The sequence below is a fragment of the Anomaloglossus baeobatrachus genome, chromosome 1 (assembly GCF_048569485.1).
Source record: "Anomaloglossus baeobatrachus isolate aAnoBae1 chromosome 1, aAnoBae1.hap1, whole genome shotgun sequence".
Lineage (NCBI taxonomy): Eukaryota > Metazoa > Chordata > Amphibia > Anura > Aromobatidae > Anomaloglossus > Anomaloglossus baeobatrachus.
The window spans coordinates 459,205,728-459,230,743 of NC_134353.1; the positions used below are offsets into that span (position 1 = coordinate 459,205,728).

Here is a 25,016-nt window from a genome sequence, read left to right on the forward strand (position 1 = left end):
ATGTGTGCTGCCGCAGGAACGAGGAACAACTTCGTAACATCGGTCCTTCTGAAATTATGGAAATGACCGACGCTACACCGATGATACGATTTGGACGTTTTTGCGCTCCTTAAAAATCGTATCAAAAAGGATTTACACACTACGTTATAGACTGCGACGCCGGATGTGCATCACTTTCAATTTGACCCCACCGACATTGCAGCTGTGATGTCGTAGTGTGCAACATGCCCCTTAGGCCGGTTTCAGACATCCGTGTTTAATCAGGTACAAGTCACACGCATGGTTATGGTCATGTGTGTGCCACATGTGTGTCATACGTGTGTCACACGTGTGACAGGTACTGTAGAAAACACGGGTCTGTGAAATAAAAAGATTTTCAATATTTACCTGCTTTCTTCGGCTCTGCTGCCTCCCGCTCCTGACTGCCGCTCATTATATTCATCGATTATTCACCGCACTCTAGACCTGGAAGCCGGAACAGCGCTAGGGACAGCGCCGGGCACAGCAACGTGGGGACAGGTTTGTATTCTGCAAGCACAGTGACATCCAGGAGGTCATCGGAGTTCCCAATGAACTCTGATGACATCCTGATGACCACCGCGCTACAGCTTTACGGGTTCATCAGAGTTCATTGGGAACTGTGACGAGTCCCCGATGCTGTCCCCGCGATGTTCCGGCTTCCAGCTTCTCATTACACACACTGAACACATATACACACATGTATACACCGAGCAGATATACACACACACACACACACACACACACACACACACACGGATACAACGAGCACATACACACACACACACACACACACACACTCTGCTGTATACTCACCCAGCGATACGGTCCTCGGCACTGAAGTTCCCAGCGCTGTCCCCGCTTCCAGCTCCACAGGGCACTGAATATTCAGTGAGTATAGAGCAGGGGTTAGGAGCTGAGCAGCAGAGCCAGAGACAGCATCGCTGGAGAGAGGTAAATATAGAAAATCTTTTTATTAAAAAGAACCGTGATTTCTCCAGTAACTGTCACACTGATGTCACATGGATCACATCAGTGTGCGATCCGTGTGACACCCGTGCTGCCAGAGAAAAAACGGACATGCCTGCGTGTGCGCGGTCATGAGAGGTCACACGGCCCGTGTGAAAACACGGACGTGTGAGTAAAAGCAAATAATAACATCGGTAAGTGTAGCATCTGTGTTAAAAATGGATGTCACACGTACCTGAAACACGGACGTCTGAAACCAGCCTAACAGGCAGAGAACTTCCTGCTCTAATGCTCCGATTGTTTCTGGATATTTCGGTTTTCTTCATCCGTCAGGGGGGGGAGGAAAAAGTTAAGGCTCCCGTCACACGCAACGACGTATCTAACGATATATCGCCGGGGTCACGGATTCTGTGACTCACATCCGGTCTAGTTAGCGATCTTGTTGCGTGTGACACCAACAAGTGACCGTTAACGATGGTAAATACTCACCAAATCGTCTATCGTTGACACGTCGTTCATTTTCAAAAAAATCGTTGATTGTTGAGGTTGCAGGTTGTTCGTCGTTCTAGAGGCAGCACACATCGCTACGTGTGACACCTCGTGAACGACGAACTACAGCTTACCTGTGGCCACCGGCAAGGAGGAAGGAAGGAGGTGGGCGGGATGTTACGGCCGCTCATCTCCGCCAATGCTTCTATTGGGCGGCCGCTTAGTGACGCCACACAAACCGCCCCCCTTAGAAAGAAGGAGATTCGCCGGCAACAGCGACGTTGCTAGGCAGGTAAGTCCGTGTGATGGCTCCAAATTATATTGTGCGCCATGGGCAGCGATTTGCCCATGACTCACAAACGACGGGGGCGGGTACGCTCGCTAGCGATATCGCTGCGTGTGACGGGGCCTTTAGTCTTAAGCCTTGAGATATTACCCATCCGGATGATAGGGAGAGTGTCCATTGGTGATAGAAGAGTCTGAACTTTCCTCCTACCTGTTGTCTGGCGTCACTGCTGATGTCTAGGATTCCCTCTAAAGGGGGCCTTATTGAAAAAGAATCCCTTGTTATCCTTTTCCTTCCAGGAACGCCCCTCTCTTGTCCTGTCCTCAGCTCAGCCTCTCCTACGTCACTTCTTCCATGAGCTACGAAAGGAACTCCTGAACCTCTGAAAGGGGGAAGTTCTTATTCTTGTCTGCTACTTTTTCCAGGATCTCATCTAATTCTGGTCCGAACAGAAAGTCTTCTTGACAAGGGATAGAGCACAGTTTAACTCTGGACTGAAAGTCCGCTGTCCAATTCTTTAACTACAGGGCCCTGCAGCCAGAGTTGGACAAGGGACATGCAGCGAACCTCAGACTGTCCACCGAAGAATTCGCTAGAAATGCTGCCGCTATTTGAATTGTGGGTAGTGCTGCTAGCAGCTATTCCCTAAGGCATATATCCTTGATTTGGAAGGATAGCTTATTGAGCCAGGTGACCATGGCTTGCATTGTACACAATGCTGCTATGCTAGATTTGAAGGACCATGTTGCAGCTTCCCATGTTCCTTTAAGGAAAACGTCAGCCTTCTTTGTCCAACGGGTCTTTTAGGGACCTTAAGTCCTTAAAGGCGAGAGCCACTCTTTTTGACTCTTTAGCTATGGCTGCATCAATCTTGGGAGGCTGTTCCCAGGTTTCACATTGATTCCTCGCTGAAGGGATACTTTCTTTTTACAGTTTTGGGGACTGTTACTTTTCTAACAGGCTTTTTCCACTTCTTGATTAGCGCTAAAAAGTTCTTGTGTACCGGAAACACTTTAGGTTTCCGCTCCTCTAAATTGCTGAACATTGCGTCCTGTAGGCTCCTTAAAGGATTCAACCCCCAAGGTTGCCCTGACTACCTTCAGGAGTCTGTTGGTGTCATCTGCTGAAAAGAAGGGGCGGCCATATTCTTGATCTGAGGAGTCTGACTGACCTCTCCGAAGCTAATATTTCTCCTGATTTGTCCTCTGAGATAATATCCGCGGGAAGTTTTGTGCTCAAGGAGGGAGAAGGACCTTGACTATGGTAAATTTCCTTTTTTACTGTAGCCTAAACCTCTTCGTTAAATATTGAAGGGGATTCTTCTGCCACAGTTTTTTCAATACAAGAACGGCACAGTGTCTTATCATATTCCTTGTCTAGCTTTCTTCGTTTCACATTCTTTATGCATTGATTTAGCTGTCACTTTCCTAGCCTAACAAAAAACCCCCAAAAACAATAAAGCCATCAGTATGGCATCATTACAGTGTAAGCACTCACCCATCCTTCATCCCGAGACTACCACGCTAGGAGGGAGTTTCGGGTCTTCTATAGTGTCCGTTGGCGTAGTGGGTTTCTCCATGACAGGTAGGTCCACAAGTGACAGGGTGCCACCGGTTGTGTCCCTTTAAGTACTTTCTGCCCGGGGCGCGGTGTATTCAGCACTCCTGGCTTGCTTCCTGATCCTGAAAGTACCAGGATACCGTGTACCCTTGGCGAGTGATGCCTCATCCAGCTGGAAGTAACCCGGGGGTCCCTTAGTGCAGGCGCACACTTTAGACAAGCCCCTGCCTCCAGCATGGAGCGGACGCTGGATCTGACTACAGCAGGGGACTCAGTGTGCAGGCGCACGCTTTAACCCCGCGTACTACTGGTTCAGCCTCCAGGATGGAGCGGACACCAGATCCGCTATGGAAGGGGACCCTGTGTACAGGCGCATGCTTTAGCCCCCCGCCTACTGGCCCACACCTCCAGTATAAAGTGTTCAATTAAGAAAATGCTCAATCTGTAACAAGCTGTCAGTTATTTACATGATGGTACATACAAGACAGTGGGCCAGTCTCCTGACTCTGGCCTTTATCCAATGTGGAAATAGGCGCTATCATTGTCTGAAGAAGTTCCCAGTGGTGCAGAGCTTATGCCATTACACTGCCCTACATATTCTTAATGATGAAGGGGCCATGTATTGCCAAATGACGGTAAAGCAGTGTTCTGTGTAACAGTGGCACATTTTGCTCTATTGACTATAACACACTTCAGTATCTTCTTTTCTAATAATGGTGGCAGAATGAAGGGAATTTTGTTTACTTACCGTAAATTCCTTTTCTTCTAGCTCCAATTGGGAGACCCAGACAATTGGGTGTATAGGCTTCTGCCTCCGGAGGCCACACAAAGTATTACACTTAAAAGTGCAAAGCCCCTCCCCTTCTGCCTATACACCCCCCCGTGCATCACGGGCTCCTCAGTTTTGGTGCAAAAGCAGGAAGGAGGAAACTTATAAATTGGTCTAAAGTAAATTCAATCCGAAGGAAGTTCGGAAAACTGAAAACCATTCAACATGAACAACATGTGTACACAAAGAACAACAGCCCGAAGGGAACAGGGGCGGGTGCTGGGTCTCCCAATTGGAGCTAGAAGAAAAGGAATTTACGGTAAGTAAACAAAATTCCCTTCTTCTTTGTCGCTCCATTGGGAGACCCAGACAATTGGGACGTCCAAAAGCAGTCCCTGGGTGGGTAAAATAATACCTCGTAATAGAGCCGTAAAACGGCCCCTTCCTACAGGTGGGCAACCGCCGCCTGAAGGACTCGCCTACCTAGGCTGGCATCTGCCGAGGCATAGGTATGCACCTGATAGTGTTTCGTGAAACTGTGCAGGCTCGACCAGGTAGCCGCCTGACACACCTGCTGAGCCGTAGCCTGGTGCCGCAAAGCCCAGGACGCACCCACGGCTCTGGTAGAATGGGCCTTCAGCCCTGAGGGAACCGGAAGCCCAGAAGAACGGTAGGCTTCGAGAATTGGTTCCTTGATCCACCGAGCCAGGGTTGATTTGGAAGCCTGTGACCCTTTACGCTGGCCAGCGACAAGGACAAAGAGTGCATCCGAGCGGCGCAGGGGCGCCGTACGAGAAATGTAGAGTCTGAGTGCTCTCACCAGATCTAACAAGTGCAAATCCTTTTCACATTGGTGAACTGGATGTGGACAAAAAGAAGGTAAGGAGATATCCTGATTGAGATGAAAGGGGGATACCACCTTAGGGAGAAATTCCGGAACCGGACGCAGAACCACCTTGTCCTGGTGAAACACCAGGAAAGGAGCTTTGCATGACAGCGCTGCTAGCTCAGACACTCTCCGAAGTGATGTGACTGCTACTAAGAAGACCACTTTCTGCGAAAGGCGTGAAAGAGAAATATCCTTCATTGGCTCGAAGGGTGGTTTCTGAAGAGCCATCAGCACCCTGTTCAGATCCCAGGGTTCTAACGGACGCTTGTAAGGAGGGACTATGTGACAAACCCCCTGTAGGAACGGGCGTACCTTTGGAAGTCTGGCTAGGCGCTTCTGAAAAAACACAGAGAGCGCTGAGACTTGTCCCTTAAGGGAGCCGAGCGACAAACCCTTTTCCAATCCGGATTGAAGGAAGGAAAGAAAAGTGGGCAAGGCAAATGGCCAGGGAGTAAAACCCTGATCAGAGCACCAGGATAAGAATATCCTCCACGTCCTGTGGTAGATCTTGGCGGACGTTGGTTTCCTGGCCTGTCTCATAGTGGCAATGACCTCTTGAGATAACCCTGAAGACGCTAGGATCCAGGACTCAATGGCCACACAGTCAGGTTGAGGGCCGCAGAATTCAGATGGAAAAACGGCCCTTGAGACAGCAAGTCTGGTCGGTCTGGTAGTGCCCACGGTTGGCCCACCGTGAGATGCCACAGATCCGGGTACCACGACCTCCTCGGCCAGTCTGGAGCGACGAGGATGGCGCGGCGGCAGTCGGACCTGATCTTGCGTAACACTCTGGGCAACAGTGCCAGAGGAGGAAACACATAAGGTAGTTGAAACTGCGACCAATCCTGAACTAATGCGTCTGCCGCCAGAGCTCTGTGATCTTGAGACCGTGCCATGAATGCCGGGACCTTGTGGCTGTGCCGGGACGCTATTAGTTCGACGTGCGGCATCCCCCAGCGGCAACAGATCTCTTGAAACACGTCCGGGTGAAGGGACCATTCCCCTGCGTCCATGCCCTGGCGACTGAGAAAGTCTGCTTCCCAGTTTTCTACGCCCGGGATGTGAACTGCGGATATGGTGGATGCTGTGGCTTCCACCCACAGCAGAATCCGCCGGACTTCCTGGAAGGCTTGCCGACTGCGTGTTCCGCCTTGGTGGTTGATGTATGCCACCGCTGTGGAGTTGTCCGACTGAATTCGGATCTGCTTGCCTTCCAGCCACGGCTGGAACGCCTTTAGGGCAAGATACACTGCCCTTATCTCCAGAACATTGATCTGAAGGGAGGACTCTGGCTGAGTCCAGGTACCCTGGGCTCTGTGGTGGAGAAAGACCGCTCCCCACCCTGACAGACTCGCGTCCGTCGTGACCACCGCCCAGGATGGGGGTAGGAAGGATTTCCCCTTCGACAATGAAGTGGGAAGAAGCCACCACCGAAGGGAGGCTTTGGCTGCCTGAGAAAGGGAGACGTTCCTGTCGAGGGACGTCGACTTCCTGTCCCACTTGCGGAGAATGTCCCATTGAAGTGGACGCAGATGAAACTGCGCAAAAGAAACTGCCTCCATTGCTGCCACCATCTTCCCTAGGAAGTGCATGAGGCGCCTCAAGGGGTGTGACTGGCCTTGAAGGAGAGATTGCACCCCTGTCTGTAGTGAACGCTGTTTGTCCAGCGGAAGCTTCACTATCGCTGAGAGAGTATGAAACTCCATGCCGAGATATGTCAGTGATTGGGCCGGTGTCAGATTTGACTTTGGGAAATTGATGATCCACCCGAATCTCTGGAGAGTCTCCAGAGCAATGTCCAGGCTGTGTTGGCATGCCACTCGAGAGGGTGCCTTGACAAGCAGATCGTCTAAGTAAGGGATCACCGAGTGTCCCTGAGAGTGTAGGACTGCTACCACTGATGCCATGACCCTGGTGAAGACCCGTGGTGCTGTCGCCAGGCCGAAAGGCAGTGCCACGAACTGAAGGTGTTCGTCCCCTATGGCGAAACGCAGGAAGCGCTGATGCTCTGGTGCAATCGGTACGTGGAGATAAGCATCTTTGATGTCGATTGATGCTAGGAAGTCTCCTTGGGACATCGAGGCGATGACGGAGCGGAGCGATTCCATCCGGAATCGCCTGGTTTTTACGTGTTTGTTGAGCAGTTTTAGGTCCAGAACAGGACGGAAAGATCCGTCCTTTTTTGGCACCACAAACAAGTTGGAGTAAAAACCGTGACCCTGTTGCTGAAGAGGAACAGGGATCACCACTCCTTCTGCCTTCAGGAGTGCACACCGCCTGAAGAAGAGCATCGGTTCGCTCGGGGGGCGGAGATGTTCTGAAGAATCGAGTCAGAGGACGAGAGCTGAACTCTATCCTGTAACCGTGAGACAGAATGTCTCTCACCCAACGGTCTTGTACCTGTGGCAGCCAGGCGTCGCAAAAGCGGGAGAGCCTGCCACCGACCGAGGATGCGGTGTGAAGAGGCCGAAAGTCATGAGGAGGCCGCTTTGGGAGCGGTTCCTCCGGCGGTCTTTTTAGGACGTGACTTAGACCGCCATGAATCGGAGTTCGTCTGACCCTTCTGTGGCCTGTTGGACGAGGAGAATTGAGACCTGCCCGCGGGCCGAAAGGACCGAAACCTCGATTGTACCTTCCGTTGTTGAGGTTTATTTGGTTTGGACTGGGGTAAGGATGAGTCCTTTCCCTTGGATTGTTTAATGATTTCATCCAATCGCTCACCAAACAGGCGGTCGCCAGAAAATGGCAAACCGGTTAAGAACTTTTTGGAAGCAGAGTCTGCCTTCCATTCACGTAGCCACATGGCCCTGCGGACTGCCACCGAATTGGCGGATGCTACCGCCGTACGGCTCGCAGAGTCCAGGACAGCATTACTGGCGTAGGACGCAAACGCCGATGCCTGAGAGGTTAAGGACACCACCTGCGGAGCAGAGGCACGTGTGACTGCATTAATCTGCGAGTGACAAGCTGAGATAGCTTGGAGTGCCCATACGGCTGCGAATGCCGGAGCAAAGGACGCGCCGATAGCCTCATAGATGGATTTCAACCAGAGCTCCATCTGTCTGTCAGTGGCATCTTTGAGTGAAGCCCCATCTTCCACTGCAACTATGGATCTAGCCGCCAGTCTGGAGACTGGAGGATCCACCTTGGGACACTGAGCCCAACCCTTGACAACGTCAGGGGGGAAGGGATAACGTGTGTCCTTAAGGCGCTTAGAAAAGCGCTTATCTGGACAAGCTCGGTGTTTCTGGACTGCCTCTCTGAAGTCGGAGTGATCCAGAAACGTACTCATTGTACGCTTGGGAAACCTAAAACGGAATTTCTCCTGCTGAGAAGCTGACTCCTCAATTGGAGGAGCTGGGGGAGAAAGATCCAACACCTGATTGATGGACGCTATAAGGTCATTCACTATGGCGTCTCCTTCTGGTGTATCTAGGTTGAGAGCGGCTTCAGGATCAGAATCCTGATCTGCCACCTCCGCTTCATCCTCTAGAGAGTCCTCCTGCTGAGACCCTGAGCAGTGTGATAAAGTGGAGGGAAGCTCCCAGCGAGCCCGCTTAGGCGGTCTGGGACTGCGGTCCGTGTCAGAGACCTCACCTTGGGACCTATGAGTCACCCCAGGAGCACTTTGCTGCTCCAACCGAGGGGGGCCTGGGGTCAATGATTCAACAGTGCCCGGGGCCTGTGTCACCGGCCTGGACTGCAAGGCTTCTAGTATCTTAGCAGACCATTTATCCATAGTCTCAGAAAGTTTGTCAGCGAATACTGCAAACTCCGTCCCTGTCACCTGGACAGTGGTAGCAGGTGGTTCCACTTGGGCCACCAGTGGCAGAGGCTCCGGCTGAGTAAGTGCCACAGGGGCCGAGCATTGCACACAATGAGGGTAGGTGGAACCTGCCGGTAGTATAGCCGCACATGAGGTACAGGTTGCAAAGTAAGCCTGCGCTTTGGCACCCTTGCTTTTTGCGGACGACATGGTGTTGTCTCCTCTGAGTACAATCCGGGAGGGTATATAGCCAAAAACCAACAGTGCGACCGTACAGAGTAACTGTATAGCATATTATATATATATATATATATATATATATATATATATATATATATATGCTATACAGTTACTCTGTATATATATATATACACATACACACACTTCGGCACCCAGGGGGGCCAGCACCTAGAAACAGGTGCGGCTTACCGACCGCCCAAAGCGGTTGTGTGACCACCAGATTCCCTGCCTGGGCCTCCCAGAGCAGTGTTGTCTCTCCTCTCCAGCTTCAGAAGTGCTGACAGGAATGGCTGCCGGCGTTCTGTGAGGAGGAGGGGGCCGTGGGCGTGCCCTAGAAAGTGCGGGAATCTGGTGCCCCACGGTGCTCAGTGAGGGGGGAGGAGGATACAAAGTATGCTCCAGCCCTCAGCGCTGACGTCCAGTGCAGCGTCCCTCCCTTCCCCTGACTGGCAGGCCCGGGGGCGGGAATATGCGGTACTAGGCCGCAGAAGCCGGGGACTAAAGTTATAAGCGCGGCCGGCAAACAAGCGCGGCCAGCGCGGTAGTCCCGGCGCACTAACACACCCAGCAGTGCTGCAGCGTGTATGACACAAGCGCTCCATGCGCTGTCCCTAAGGGGACACAGAGTACCTCACAGTAGCAGGGCCTTGTCCCTGACGATACCCAGCTCCTGTCCAGCAGATTCCCCAGGGGCTGCGGAGGGAGCACGGTCCCAGTGCCTGGAGACCGATTAGGATCCCACTTCACCCAGAGCCCTTAAGGGATGGGGAAGGAAAACGGCATGTGGCTCCTGCCTATGTACCCGCAATGGGTACCTCAACCTTAACAGCACCGCCGACCAGAGTGGGGTGAGAAGGGAGCATGCTGGGGGGCCCTGTTATGGGCCCTCTTTTCTTCCATCCGATATAGTCAGCAGCTGCTGCTGACTAAATTGTGGAGCTATGCGTGCATGTGTGCCTCCTTCGCACAAAGCATAAAACTGAGGAGCCCGTGATGCACGGGGGGGTGTATAGGCAGAAGGGGAGGGGCTTTGCACTTTTAAGTGTAATACTTTGTGTGGCCTCCGGAGGCAGAAGCCTATACACCCAATTGTCTGGGTCTCCCAATGGAGCGACAAAGAAATAAACGTTACCCCTTTCCAATATGAGCAGGATGAAGGTTATAAATTTTTGATTATTTGATATATACTTGGACTCACCTAGTTCCTCCCTGGAGAACATTAGGAATGTAATATCTTCATTCAAATTCTTACAGAAATCAATGGATAGCATGCTAATCCTTTTCTTAATGTCCTTAATTTTCTGGAAAGTAAAACATTTTAAAGTAGCACTAAAAATATTTGTATTGATAAACCTGTTATGTTACAAGAAGAATTTTATGGGTTAAATCAAAAGATTTTTTTGACAGCATACGGTCGCGGCGGGTGTACGGAGCAGGCTCAAGAACTGAACCTGCATCATACCAGGCAGATGCCAGCTGTGTTATACAGCCTGCATCTGCCTGTAACTGTAGTGGCCAGAGGACATGCTCCTGTGTATGTAGGTACATATTAGTATAGCATTAGGCAGCTAGGAAAAAGAATTTGATCACAACAAGCTTATAGTGAAACCACTCTAAGGACAATGGCCTAATATTAATAGTACAGTGGAACTTTGCTTAACAAGAACAATCCGTTCTGGGACTGTGCTTGTTAATCAAGTTACTCGTTCAGCAGAGCAAGATTTCCCATAGGAAATCATTGCAATGCAGACAATTCGTTCCACAACTTCTAAAATGTCCCATCCTGGTCCCCTATTCTATCATTCCACACATGCACAAACACACACAAACACACACACACACATTATATGCTCACCTTACCTTCCGTTCCATCGCCGGTCTGCTGGGACTTGCTGTTCTCTGGTATGGGGCCGGGCTGTGTAACGCGTTACCATAACGACGAGGCAGGAAGTTCCCGGCCAGAGCGCTGACGTCAAAGGCAGAGCCGCTTGCCTCTGATTGGCCAGCGCTCTGCCTTTCATTAGCGATGACAGGAAGTTCCTCCCTCGTCGCTATGGATGCAGATACACAGCGTGGACTGGAGCGGAGCGGCACACTACAGCACCCAGGAGGCCGGCGATGAAACAAAAGGTAAACATATGTTATATTATATGCTCACCTTACCTTCCGTTCCATCGCAGGCCTCCTGGGTCTTGTAGTTCGCCACGAGGACGTTGCGATGTACCCGGGAACTACAAGAACCATGAGCCCGGCGGTGGAACGGAAGGTAAGGTGAGCACAATACTGTATGTGTGTGCGTGCGTGTTTGTGCATACATGTGTGTGTTTGTGTGGACTGTAAGTGCGGGTCAGAGTATGGTGGATGGATGAAACCGGAAGTGTGTGCGGTGAGGATTTCGCTCGTACAGCAAAGCTTTCTCGTAAAGCGGGTTACAAATTTACAGAAAGCTTTGCTTGTTAAGCGAAATTCTCGTTAAGAGGGTTACTCGTTATGCGAGGTACCACTGTAGTTTATGCCCGAGCTGCAGTGTGCAGGTGCTAGGAACACGTAGGAATGGAAAAAAACAGCGCTCTAAAAACACATTTACTACAGTATTCGATCACCATCAGCACATGCATTACCTTTCAGGGTTACACACAGGCAAAAATAGCAAATCTTTACCCACAATATAGAGATTTAGTACCTAGCATTACACAAATTGGGGCAGATTTTTCATAGTGGCTGTGACTTAGGTTGTGTGCGCACGCTGCGGGTTTTTTTTCTGACCACAAAGATGCGTTTTTGGCCCCCCAAATATACTACAAAAATACACACCCACAGGAAAAACGCATAAAATAAAGCATGCATTTTGCTGCGTTTTTGTTTAATGCATTTAATGGGTGAAAAACGCAGTGAAAAAAATGCAAAAAGAATTGACATGCTGCATCTCTGTGGTTACCACAAAGACACAGCAAAAAAATGCAATGTGCGGACAGAAAAACTGAAATGTCCATGAACTTTGCTGGGGAAGGAAATGCATGCAGTGTTGAGACAAAAGCTGCACCCGAAAAATGTGGCAAAAAACGCAGCGTGTGCACATAGTCTAACTTATCACATTTCAAATGTGTGTCCAAAAACACAGAGCAGCCAGTTCTCCCATAACTGCGAAGTGTTCTGCACGGTAGGGGATGGTAGGCACTTCTGCTGGACCATGGCATTAGTAAGCAAGCAGCAGTGCATACAGGAGACAGCCATACAGTCTGTATGTGTTAGATTCACAAACTTCTGAACAACTGGAACAATGGCACTCTTCATTTGGCAATTTATGTTCTTCACTCCCTTCTTGGGTGGCTAAAGAAATCTTACCTGTTGTTTCTCTGGTGAAAGGTTTAAGCCATTCCTCTGACCTAATTTAATGAGCCTCTCCAAGAACCTCTTCGCCTCTGGTTTCAAAGTATCAGGAGGTAACAGGGTCTGTAAAAATACATCTAAATCTTTATGATATACAATATATTAATATACAAACACACAGTAAATCCTATTAAGATAAATGGGACAAAGAGTCCTGCAATAAATCTGCCACAAGTGAACATTTCCTTCCACCAATAATCGATTAGAATATGCAGCATACACAAAGTGCTATAGATATATAAATGACGGCAGTCGTGTATAGGGAGATACATATGGCCGGATGGACATATGTTAATGTCAAATCTAAATAAATGTTGTGACTGTTATCTGTATTAGCAATTACAAATGTATATACTATTTTAATATTGGGGTACAGATGTTGGAAAGTTATAGCTACTGTCCTATTAATTCTGTTCTTATACAATAATAAAGAGTAATTGTCTGAATAACTTACTGATCAAAAAAGGGTGCTTTACATGCTGCGACATCGCGAGTGATAGCACCCGCCCCCGTCATTCGTGCAACATGTGGTGATCGCTGCCGTAGCGAACATTATCGCTATGGCAGCGTCACACGCACATACCTTATCAGCGACGTCGCTGTGGCCGCCGAACAATCCTTCCTTCAAGGGGGAGGTGCGTTCGGCGTCACAGCGGCGTCACTAAGCGGCCGTCCAATAGAAGAGGAGGTGAGGAGATGAGCAGCCGGAACATGCCGCCCACCTCCTTCCTTCCTCCTTTCCAGTGGACGCAGGTAGGATGATGTTCGTTGTTCCTGCGGTGTCACACACAGCGATGTGTGCTGCAGGAACGACGAACAACCTGTGGAATGAAACACCAACGACAGTATGATAAGGAGCGACGTGTCAACGATCAACGATTTTTGCGATCGCTGATCATCGCTCCTAGCTGTCACACACTGCGATGTCGCTAACGACGCCGGATGTGCGTCACCGTGACCCCGACAATATATCGTTAGCGATGTTGCAGCGTGTAAAGCACCCTTTAGAGTCCAAACACTGGGAATAGCATGAACCCCAAGAACAGAACTGTGGAACCTGTAAACTGGCTCAGCAGAGGCCTACCTAGAATAGAGCAGAGGTGTGCATGGAAGAACAAGAAGAAGAACAAGAAGAAGAACAACAACAACAAGAACAACAACAAGAACAAGAAGAACAAGAAGAAGAACAAGAAGAAGAACAACAACAACAAGAACAACAACAACAACAACAACAACAAGAACAACAACAAGAACAACAACAAGAACAACAAGAACAAGAAGAAGAACAAGAACAAGAAGAACAAGAAGAAGAAGTCATGACGCCCTTTTATAGTGGTAATATCCCCCAATTGTGTACTAATGACCCCCATCCTGGGCCCCTTCCTGGTATACATGTGGCCTATCCTGGTATATACATGTCGCCCATGCTGGTATGCATGTGACCCCTTCTGGTATATATTCCCCATCCTGATGTGTATGTTCTCCATCCTGGTATACATGTCCCACATACAAAAAAACCCCAACCGATTCTACTCCATTTCTTTCTGCTCCCCTGGCGCGCAGCAACCTCTCCTGATGCCGGCAACTGAGTTCAGCTTGTAAGCGATGGGCAGCGCATGATGTCACTGCCATGTGTCCCCAGTGACACGTCAGCTGCTGGCTTATCCAAAATAAATATTCACTTCTCCCTACACCCATAATCCCACCCAGCACTCGGCACCAGCGTCAGTGATGGTAAATGATTTCACCATCACTGACCTCAGTGCCGAGAGCTGGGCGGAATTATGGGCGTGTGCAACAGTGAATATTTATTTTTTTTAATGGCGGACACAGGTGATCACCCCAGTTCTGCCGCTGCAGGCTTCCTGCGGCAGTGACCTCACTCTACCACGCCTCCCCCATAAGCCAGGTACATATCAGACTATAACACACCCCACCCCACTTTCCTGCCAAATTTGTGTGTGAAAAAAAAGTCAGCACTATAGTTTGAAAAATACAGAACTCTGCTTTCTTTGGCAGTACCATGGATAATGGATAAAACAAGGTCAGTTTTATTCAAAATGGGCTTCTGCTGAGCCTGGGTTGCAGAATCATTCTCAGGGGCTGCACAAATCAGTAAGTTATACGCTAAACCTTGGATGAGGCATAATGTATGATTCCTGGAATAATCCTTTACAGAAGAGCTGCAACTTTATACCTATTGCTCAACACCATACTGTAACATAGGTACACCAAGGGAGTGTGCTACTGAAAACCATAAAAATCAGATAACCAACTATACAATACAGAATTGCAGCTTTTATATCTTTAGTCATGCGGTTTCACATTTATACCCTACATTTGAATACTTGCAATACATACACCAAACAAAGGCTCTGCATTCTTCCAACAGACGGCAACAATGTATTCTTCCAATGTACACCAGGTGTTTGCTGCCCCATCTAGAGCAGCAGAATGTAGAGACAGAGACCCGGATTCCAGGGATGTGTCACTTACTGAGCTGTTTGCTGTCATTTTGATAAATTCAATGTTTTCTCTGCTGCAGATCTAGGAGTTATACAGAGCTGATGAATATGCTGGACTACCTGCAGCATGCCAAGTAGTCCTCTAATGATAAATTACTGCTGATTAATCAGTGACTTTATCAAAACTACACTAAGCAGCCCAGTAAGTAACACACCGCTGGAATCAGGATCTCTGCCCCCATGTTATGCTGCAAGGAACAAAGAAGCAACATGTGCACAGCAAGTCAGGATTCTCAGACTTTGCTGACATGCATTTTTCCTTGCAGTATTGATTAAAATCTGCAAGGAAAAACGTGTGGGAAAAAGCAGCAAAAAAGCAATGTGTGCACCTAGCCTGATGGTGCTTTACAGAGCATTTATTGGCAACATGTAACGAGCAATGTACTGCATGTTGACTATAGGCTAGGAGTTCCCCGAAAGTAACCATTAGAAGGTGGACTGGAAACTGGTGATCAATGGTGGTCTTACCTGCAAGTGCTCTAGCTGTCTATACACATCTTCCCGCATACTTTTCTCTACATCGAATTCGGACAAGCTCTTGTCGGCCTCCGTACTTGCTGTTCGGACCTCTTTATCGGAAGACACGTGCTGTAGGAAACCCAGCATGTTTTTCTCAACTGTGAATAGGAAAATGAAGAGTCACAAACTGAAGGTGATGCGCGCACAACAGCAATTGTAGCTATCACAGGGACTGTGAGCCGTGACCTGTGGGACCACACATTCATCCTTCTAGGTAAGACAATGCAGGAAATGTCCAGGTATATAGCATTCAGTGAGTAGGCAGCAGTCTAGTAATAAAAGCCTGAGCACAGCACTTGTATAATGCATTCAGGGGCTGTGAGACCGGAACGTTCTACAACATTGACCTTCTGACATTAATATATAGAATTTGCATGCTATAAGACCTTGATTAGCCTAGAAAAATCTAATGAACAGGTTGGAGTCTCTGGAAAAGCCCCTAAAGCCAAAATGGTTTTTACACTATAAAAGCCCACAGTTCATCCCCTGAGCTCAGACCTCAAATGGTTGTGTCTGCAAGCCTATGCTACATGTGTGTACACAGAATGTGACAATCCTGCAGGTATAGGACTGGGCCGGAGGACTAAGCGCTCAGACGGGGATAGGGCAGTTTACCTATTCTTGTTTCAAGTAACATAATATATAATAACTGACAGCATGGATTCATGAAAGATAAGTCATGTCTAACCAACCTGTTGGGGTTCTATGAGGGGGTAAGTGCAAACCTGGATATTGTTAATGCAGCTGATGTGATTTATTTGGACTTTGCAAAGGCATTTGATACTGTACCACATAATAGCCTTATACTAAAGCTCCAGAAGCAAGGACTAGGAGACACAATATGCAACTGGGTAAGGAATTGGCTAAAAGATAGGAAACAAAGAGTAGTCATAAATGGTACATTCTCTAAATGGGCTATAGTCAGCGGAGGGGTGCCGCAGGGATCTGTGCTTGGACCGATTCTTTTTAATTTCTTTATTAATGACCTTGTGGATGGGATTGATAGTACAGTGTCAGTCTTTGCCGATGACACCAAACTATGTAGGATATTAAAAACTGACCTTGATAGTACAATATTACAAAAAGATCTGGATAAGATGTCAGAATGGGCAATTACTTGGCAAATGAAATTTAATGTTGATAAATGTAAAGTAATGCACCTAGGACGTAGTAATCCTATAGCTGCATATACATTAAATGGAAGTAAACTCGGGACTACAGAACAGGAGAAGGACTTGGGTATTCTCATTACAAATAAGCTGAGCAGCAGTACGCAATGTTAGGCAGCAGATGGAAAAGCAAACAAGATTCTAGGGTGTATAAAAAGAGAGAGATTAGATCTCTCTCTTCCGGAAAGGGGCCATATAGGTTTTCAATGACAAATAACTTGCCACAGATCCGTTTTTTTACAGAATCTGTGGCATCACTTTTACCACAATCTGCAATGGATCAGACGGATTGTGACTGATGCAAAAAAAACTGATGTGTGAAAGAGGCCTTAATGATATTCAACATTTTTCTCAAAGGGACATTTTCAATACCATTAAGGACATTGATTGCTTTATAAAGGGATATTACAGTTAAACACTTTTTCGGATACTGAATATTCTTCTGATTAAGAGGAGTTAATTACATCCAATGAGTTAAAAATTCTACACTTCACAGAACAAATGGGACTTATTAATCTTATGGATTTGGACTCTAGTGATTCATTGTATCAATGTGGGAAAAAGTGTTTGTTTTAAATTAGGAATAATCGCTGTTGCCTGATCAGTCTAGATCAGATGTTATGATTAAATTCCAAGAAAACGTTATCAGGGATGTTAAAAAATTACAGGAATCACCAGTTTTGAGTAGATGTAATTTAACGGGTTTAGGCTATGTGCGCACGTTGCGTAAATACATGCAGTTACGCTGCGCTTTGTAGCACAGCGTAACTGCATGCGTCCTGCATCCCCTGCACAGTCTATGGAGATTGTGCAGGGGCCGTGCGCATGTGGCGTCTTAGAGCGCAGCGCTTCGGCTGCTTCCTGAAGCACTGCGTTCTAAGAAGTGACATGTCACTTCTTCCGTGCGCTTTGCCGGTAGCTCCCGCTCTGTCTATGGCAGGATCTGCAGGCAGAGCACATGGAATCGGCTTTTTTTTTTCACTACGGACATTTCTGCAGCGATTTAAAGCGCACATGTGCTCTTCAGATCGCTGCAGAAATTTCTGCAGGGCTAGTACGCAACGTGCGCACATAGCCTTAGAGCGCAAATCACTGGAAATTCTCTGTAACCGCGATGAATGTTTCAAATTTCGAACAAGGGTGGCTCAGTGGTCACAAACACCTCTGATTATGTTGCATCTATTGAGAAACTCTTGTCCGACACTCAAACATATGCTATTGGCCAAAGCTCCCACAATGATTTTATCTCAGATGATCAGTAAGTTAATTTGAGGGCTTTGTTCTAGGCGTTTATCTTTTGTGGAGCACCCAGTCATTCCCATTATACATGCATTGCACAAGATACATATAAAAACCTGCCCCCTAAGGCCTAAGCCACACGGCGAGAAAATCGGTGCGAGTGGAGTGCGATTAAACATCGCATTCCACTCGGACCAATTCTAGCCTGTGTGACAGCACACATGAGCGATTATTTTCTCAGCCCTAATCGGACCGAGAAAACAATCGCAGCATGCTGCGATTGTAATCCGAGACTCTTTCTCTCGCACCCATTCAAGTGAATGGGGCGAGAGAAAAATCGCACTGCACTCGCGGTACATCGGTGTACCGTGCGTGCAGAGCGAGAATGGCAATAGCCGGCTACACAGGCGAGAGGGAGAGAAATCCCTCCCTCCCCTCCTGAGTGCCGGCCCACCCCCCGCAGCTGAGGTCTGCTCGCACGAACGGACCTCAGTTGCAAGGACACAAGCATGAGACTCGGCTCTGCTGTACTGCCAGCACGAGCCGAGTCTCATGCAAGGGGATCGCAGTAGTCCCCGTGTGGCCCCAGCCTTACTATGAGACCCATCGCCTCAGGTATAGGATCTAGTAATGAGCATTTAGGGCAATGGCTGGATGTTTCCTTACAACCTTTGGTATGGCATATTCCAGTTTTTTTTTTAAAGATTCTAGAGACATTTTGGAATTATTTCATAACGTTGTCTGGTAGAAACACTGGACATGGCTCACACGTGATGCCACTTTGCTATACACCGGTATATCGCTTTGAGGCAGTTGATTATCATCTTAAAAAGTGCAGCAATTATACGGTGGAATTACCGTATGTAATTATATGCATTCATTTCTGGCATTCCTACTTATCCATTATAATTTTATGTTTAATAAAACATTTTTTTTGCAATGTAACGGCGTGGTGATGGATGTAAAGTTCTCACCAGCCGTGGCCAATCTGGTGGAACAAAATTTTATATACAATATCAAAAATCCATTTCTCCACCGTATAACATGGTATGCCAGGTTTATAGACTACTTGATTGTCGTATGGGAGGGTGACAGATGATATTTCCCACTTTGTTTCTTGCATGAACACTAATGATGTGAATATTCGTTTCACGCACACTTTTCCTCCCAATATTATCACTTTTTTATATGTACAACTCAGCAGTTATGGAGAAACAATAAAGAGTAAAACATTTTGTGAGCCCACAGCAGGAAACACTATACTAAATGCTGACAGTTTCCCCCCAGCACTCACAATTAAATCCATTCCAGTGGCAGAATTTATTCCTGCAAAAAGGAATTGCAGCAATCCTGAAGATTTCAAACACAAGTCCAAAATCATACAAAACCGTTAAAAAAAAAAATACCCCCATTGTCACTTGATCAAGCCAGAAAAAATGCTGATATTAGACAGCGGCACCTCGATCAGGAGCAGTAGTCATCAGGGGTTAAATATACCCACTTTAGTGCTTACTTGTAGCAGTTCATTTCAATCTATTTCTAAAATAGAAAGAAAATCTGCATGTGTTGAGGGAAGACCCCATAGTAAATACTATTTTACACAGAGGTGTGAATAGTTTCTAGGACAGCGCTGACTTTGGGACAAGCTTTATCTCCTAGTTTATTGAAATGTCACAACATTTGCAATAAATCCACATGGTACTACTGTGAGATAGTATAAATGTATAAATGTGGTGTTCCTCCCTGCAGAACATGCACTTTCTCCCTGAAAACTCAACATTTTGGCAATCATGATGACAGCAAGAAAGATAAGATCCATATGTTTCTAAATTGTAATTCTGATCATGTAGTGCATGTCATCTTATGCACTGAATGGAATCTCAAATCTGTGCGTTCTACCATTAGAAGATTAAATGTAGGAGAAGGGAACTTCTCTATGATATTCCAATAGCAATGTGTCCAATGCTGCAAAACATTTTATCCACTGCCATCACCGCAGCAGAAATGGTGTATTTGTGATTGACTCTATAAATAAATGTACCCGTGGCAGGGAGAGAATTTATGCTACGAATCAGAGAAGCATATTGGATTTCTATGCTGGGATTAAACATTACAAATGAGGTGATGCCACTTTATTAATGGCTGCAGTGTTCTATTCATAGTCTCACTTTTGACAGTATCATTTATTTTATTAGTCAGTACACTTTTGCATCCGTATTTGATGTATTTTGCATTTTGTCCACGGATATTTATTGCACCTATATGTCCTATTTTTATTATTGCAGATTATGTGTTTTTCATTCTGATTTTGGAATTATATAGCATAGGTGCGGTGCAACTGGGTGTCAGATGTTTTGATTTACAAACTAATTAGCCATTTTAACGCTGCAGACATACTGGTTGATTATATTCACCAAGTCTAAAGGCCCATTTACACACAATGATATCGCTAACGAGATATCATCGGGGTCACGGTGTTGGTGACGCACACCCGGCCTCATTAGCGATGTCGTGTGTGACACCTTTTTGCGATCAGTAACGATCGCAAAAAGGTGTCAAATCGTTCGTCATGTACACGTCATTCATTTTTAAAAAAAAATCGTTCCTCGTTTGGAACGCAAGTTGTTCACCGTTCCTGCGGCAGCACACATCGCTATGTGTGACACTACACGAACAACATCGTACCTGCGGCCGCCGGCAATGAGGAATGAAGGAGGTGGGCGGGATGTTCCGGCCGCTCATCTCCGCCCTTCGCTTCTTTTGAGCGGCTGCTTAGTGACGCCGCTGTGACGCCGAACAAACCGCCCCCTTAAAGGAGAGATTGTTCGGCGGCCACAGCGACGTCGGTGAACAGGTAATTGCATGTGACGCTGCCATAGCGATATTGTTTGCTACGGCAGCGATCACCCCGTGACGCGCCACCGACGTGCGCGAGTGCTAGCGATGTCGCAGCATGTAAAGCCCGCTTAAGAGCGTTACAATCTAAACGCGTCTGGTGTTAATCCTACATAAACTGACATGCGGTGCAGCTTTCCACGCTGCAGCACGTCAATTTATTGCTGCAGAGCCGCAAGTGTTCTCAGCGAGAAGAGAGAGACCGCAGCAGCCCAAACTGTGATCATGGACACGGGCAGCTGTAGTCTCCTGCAGAGAACACTCGCGGCCCCGTCCAGAGCACAGTATGTCCGGATCATGTGCATGTACCCTTATTGTACTTGAGTGATTGTTCACGTCCTTTGACCTTTGTGTCGTTTTAAAATGTTTTTAGTGAGTTATTGTACCTAATAATAAATAAAAATGTTTTCATTATTTTAGTCATTTGTGCGTGCACTTTATAGCAGTCTTTTCTCATCTTATACTGTATTTTTCGGACCATAAGACGCACTTTTTTCCCTCCAAATTTTGGAGGAAAGTGGGGGGTGCGTCTTATGGTCTGAATAGTGGATTATATGTGGATTATATGGGGCTTGAGGGGCAAAGGGACAGCGCTGAGAGTGGACATGGGGAGCAGACACCGCGTTATTTACGGTAGTTCCTGCTCTGTAATAGCCGGCACACATGGTCTCTCCGCAGCCGCCGGCATCCAGCAGCTGCTGGGGAGATGTCTACTTGCTATTACAGAGCAGGATCAGCGCTGGCGGCGGTAGCAGGAGCCGTGCTGGCGGCAGGCGAAGGAGTGGTGCTGGCGTGGTGATGGCGGCGGCTAGTGTATCATCACCACGCTGGTGATGAAGTGACTGCCACTGCACGTTACCTGCGCTCAGTACGGTGGACAGTCTCCTCCTCCAGGACAGCACAACCCTCCCTCCTCCCCACTGGCCCCGCCTCTTCATCACTGTTACCGTACTTCCTGGTTTCTGATGCGGCGACAGGGCCAGGCTTAATGTACATCATTATCATAGCTGGAGTCTGCTCCCGTAAGAGGTTAACCGTTACAGTACAATAAAGTATAAGTACCCCCTCCCCCTAATAAAGTACCGTACATTATAGTAAAAAAAATCACATTACTGTGCTGAACTAGAACTCCAAGCATGCCATACAGGACAGGCTTGGAGTTATAGTTCTGCTTATAGGCAAGAAGATATTGTAATAATAAACCACTTGACATGAATAGAACCCCCATAACAGCGTCAACAGCAGATCCCCCCATAACAACGTCAGCAGCAGATCCCCCCATAACGGCGTCAGCAGCAGATCCCCCCCCATAACAACGTCAGCAGCAGATCCCCCCCATAACGGCGTCAGCAGCAGATCCCCCATAACAGCGTCAGCAGCAGATCCCCCATAACAGCAGCGTCAGCAGCAAATCTCCCCATAATAGTATTTTTTGCGTCAAAATTTTTTTTTTTTATTTTACACTTCTAAATCCTGGGTGCGTCTTATAGTCCGAAAAATACGGTATATTGAGTTGTTCCAGCAGTGTTTGGACTCACATTCCCGGGGCTCCCTTTGGTACTGACATCACACCGGACTTGCGCCCAATAAGCGCTGGCTTCTTTCCTGCCTTAGGACATAGGAGTTAATCAACAAGAAGTGAGAGCTGCGGCTGGACTCACCTCCTGTTCATCAATCCTGTGTCTCTAGGCGGGAAGAGAGAAGCCAGCGCTTATTGGGCGCAAGGCCGGTGTGATATCACAACCAAAGGGAGCCCCGGGAATGTGAGTCCAGACACTGCTGGAACAACGCCACCATCAGAGGGGAGTAGAAGCTTTTTTATTTTAATTAGAGGAAACATGGAATGAGAAGAGATTGTCCTAGTAGTGGACAACCCCTTTAAGACTCAGTTAGCCCTTCTACCAATGTTAACGAGAGCAGTAAATAGCAGCATGCAATAGCCATTTTGGTATTTTGTATGAGACTTGCCAATTCAAGTCTATAGGGTGCTTTACACACTGCGACATCGCTAGCGATCTCGTTAGCGATGTAACACGCCAGATCGCACATACGATTTGCCGAGTTCACACATGTGACCGGCGCTACAAAAAATTACCTATGTGCGATCTCGGCAAATCTTATCTGCGATCTGGCGTGTCACACCGCTAACAAGATCGCTAGCGATGTCGCAGCGTGTAAAGCACCCTTATGGGTGCGCTAATTCCAAGCAGACCAACTTTATTGCATCTGAAGATGTTTATGGATACATTGACATGATTAATAAAAGAAACTGTAGTCTTGTAAGTTACAATGTAAAAAAAAAACAAAAAAAAAAAAACAAAAAAAAACAGGACACACATAGCATATGGAACACTGATGACAAGATGCATGAAAAACATGCCATTGCTTTTTCTGGAAGAAATGAAGGGAATTTTAATTACTTACCGTAAATTCCTTTTCTTCTAGCTCCAATTGGGAGACCCAGACAATTGGGTGTATAGGCTATGCCTCCGGAGGCCGCACAAAGTATTACACTTAAAAGTGTTAAGCCCCTCCCCTTCTGCCTATACACCCCCCGTGCTCCCACGGGCTCCTCAGTTTTGGTGCAAAAGCAAGAAGGAGGAAAAAGAATTAAAAACTGGTTTAAAGTAACTTCAATCCGAAGGAATATCGGAGAACTGAAACCATTCAACATGAACAACATGTGTACACAAAAAAACAGGGGCGGGCGCTGGGTCTCCCAATTGGAGCTAGAAGAAAAGGAATTTACGGTAAGTAAACAAAATTCCCTTCTTCTTTGTCGCTCCATTGGGAGACCCAGACAATTGGGACGTCCAAAAGCAGTCCCTGGGTGGGTAAAATAATACCTTGTAAGAGAGCCGTAAAACGGCCTCTTCCTACAGGTGGGCAACCGCCGCCTGAAGGACTCGTCTACCTAGGCTGGCATCCGCCGAAGCATAGGTATGCACCTGATAGTGTTTCGTGAAAGTGTGCAGGCTCGACCAGGTAGCCGCCTGACACACCTGCTGAGCCGTAGCCTGGTGCCTCAAAGCCCAGGACGCGCCCACGGCTCTGGTAGAATGGGCCTTCAGCCCTGAGGGAACCGGAAGCCCAGCCGAACGGTAGGCTTCGAGAATTGGCTCCTTGATCCACCGAGCCAAGGTTGATTTGGAAGCCTGTGACCCTTTACGCTGGCCAGCGACAAGGACAAAGAGTGCATCCGAGCGGCGCAGGGGCGCCGTACGAGAAATGTAGAGTCTGAGTGCTCTCACCAGATCTAACAAGTGCAAATCCTTTTCACATTGGTGAACTGGATGAGGACAAAAAGAAGGTAAGGAGATATCCTGATTGAGATGAAAGGGGGATACCACCTTAGGGAGAAATTCCGGAACCGGACGCAGAACCACCTTGTCCTGGTGAAAAACCAGGAAAGGGGCTTTGCATGACAGCGCTGCTAGCTCAGACACTCTCCGAAGTGAAGTGACTGCTACTAGAAAAACCACTTTCTGCGAAAGGCGTGAGAGAGAAATATCTCTCATTGGCTCGAATGGTGGTTTCTGAAGAACCAGCAGCACCCTGTTCAGATCCCAGGGTTCTAACGGCCGCTTGTAAGGAGGAACGATATGACAAACCCCCTGCAGGAACGTGCGTACCTGTGGAAGTCTGGCTAGGCGCTTCTGGAAAAACACAGAGAGCGCTGAGACTTGTCCCTTAAGGGAGCCGAGCGACAAACCCTTTTCCAGTCCAGATTGAAGGAAGGACAGAAAAGTGGGCAAGGCAAAAGGCCAGGGAGAAAAACCCTGAGCAGAGCACCACGACAGGAAAATTTTCCACGTCCTGTGGTAGATCTTGGCGGACGTTGGTTTCCTAGCCTGTCTCATAGTGGCAATGACGTCTTGAGATAACCCTGAAGACGCTAGGATCCAGGACTCAATGGCCACACAGTCAGGTTGAGGGCCGCAGAATTCAGATGGAAAAACGGCCCTTGAGATAGCAAGTCTGGTCGGTCTGGTAGTGCCCACGGTTGGCCGACCGTGAGATGCCACAGATCCGGGTACCACGACCGCCTCGGCCAGTCTGGAGCGACGAGGATGACGCGGCGGCAGTCGGCCCTGATCTTGCGTAACACTCTGGGCAACAGTGCCAGCGGAGGAAACACATAAGGGAGCTGAAACTGCGACCAATCCTGAACTAAGGCGTCTGCCGCCAGAGCTCTGGGATCTTGAGACCGTGCCATGAACACCGGTACCTTGTTGTTGTGCCGGGACGCCATGAGGTCGACGTCCGGCACCCCCCAGCGGCAACAGATCTCCT

General features: G+C 47.8%; 1 protein-coding gene across 2 annotated transcripts in view; it reads right to left on the bottom strand.

Moving 5' to 3' along the window:
* THOP1 (thimet oligopeptidase 1) overlaps window positions 1–25,016 on the bottom strand; it is a 109,250-nt gene that overhangs the window by 50,488 nt on the left and 33,746 nt on the right. For both annotated transcript variants that reach the window (XM_075353255.1, XM_075353248.1), the window contains exons 3-5: window positions 15,370–15,518; window positions 12,332–12,439; window positions 10,185–10,287 (exon numbers count right to left, since the gene is read on the bottom strand). In XM_075353255.1, the coding sequence (XP_075209370.1) occupies window positions 10,185–10,287; window positions 12,332–12,439; window positions 15,370–15,518 (360 nt within the window). The remainder of the gene's footprint in view (window positions 1–10,184; window positions 10,288–12,331; window positions 12,440–15,369; window positions 15,519–25,016) is intronic.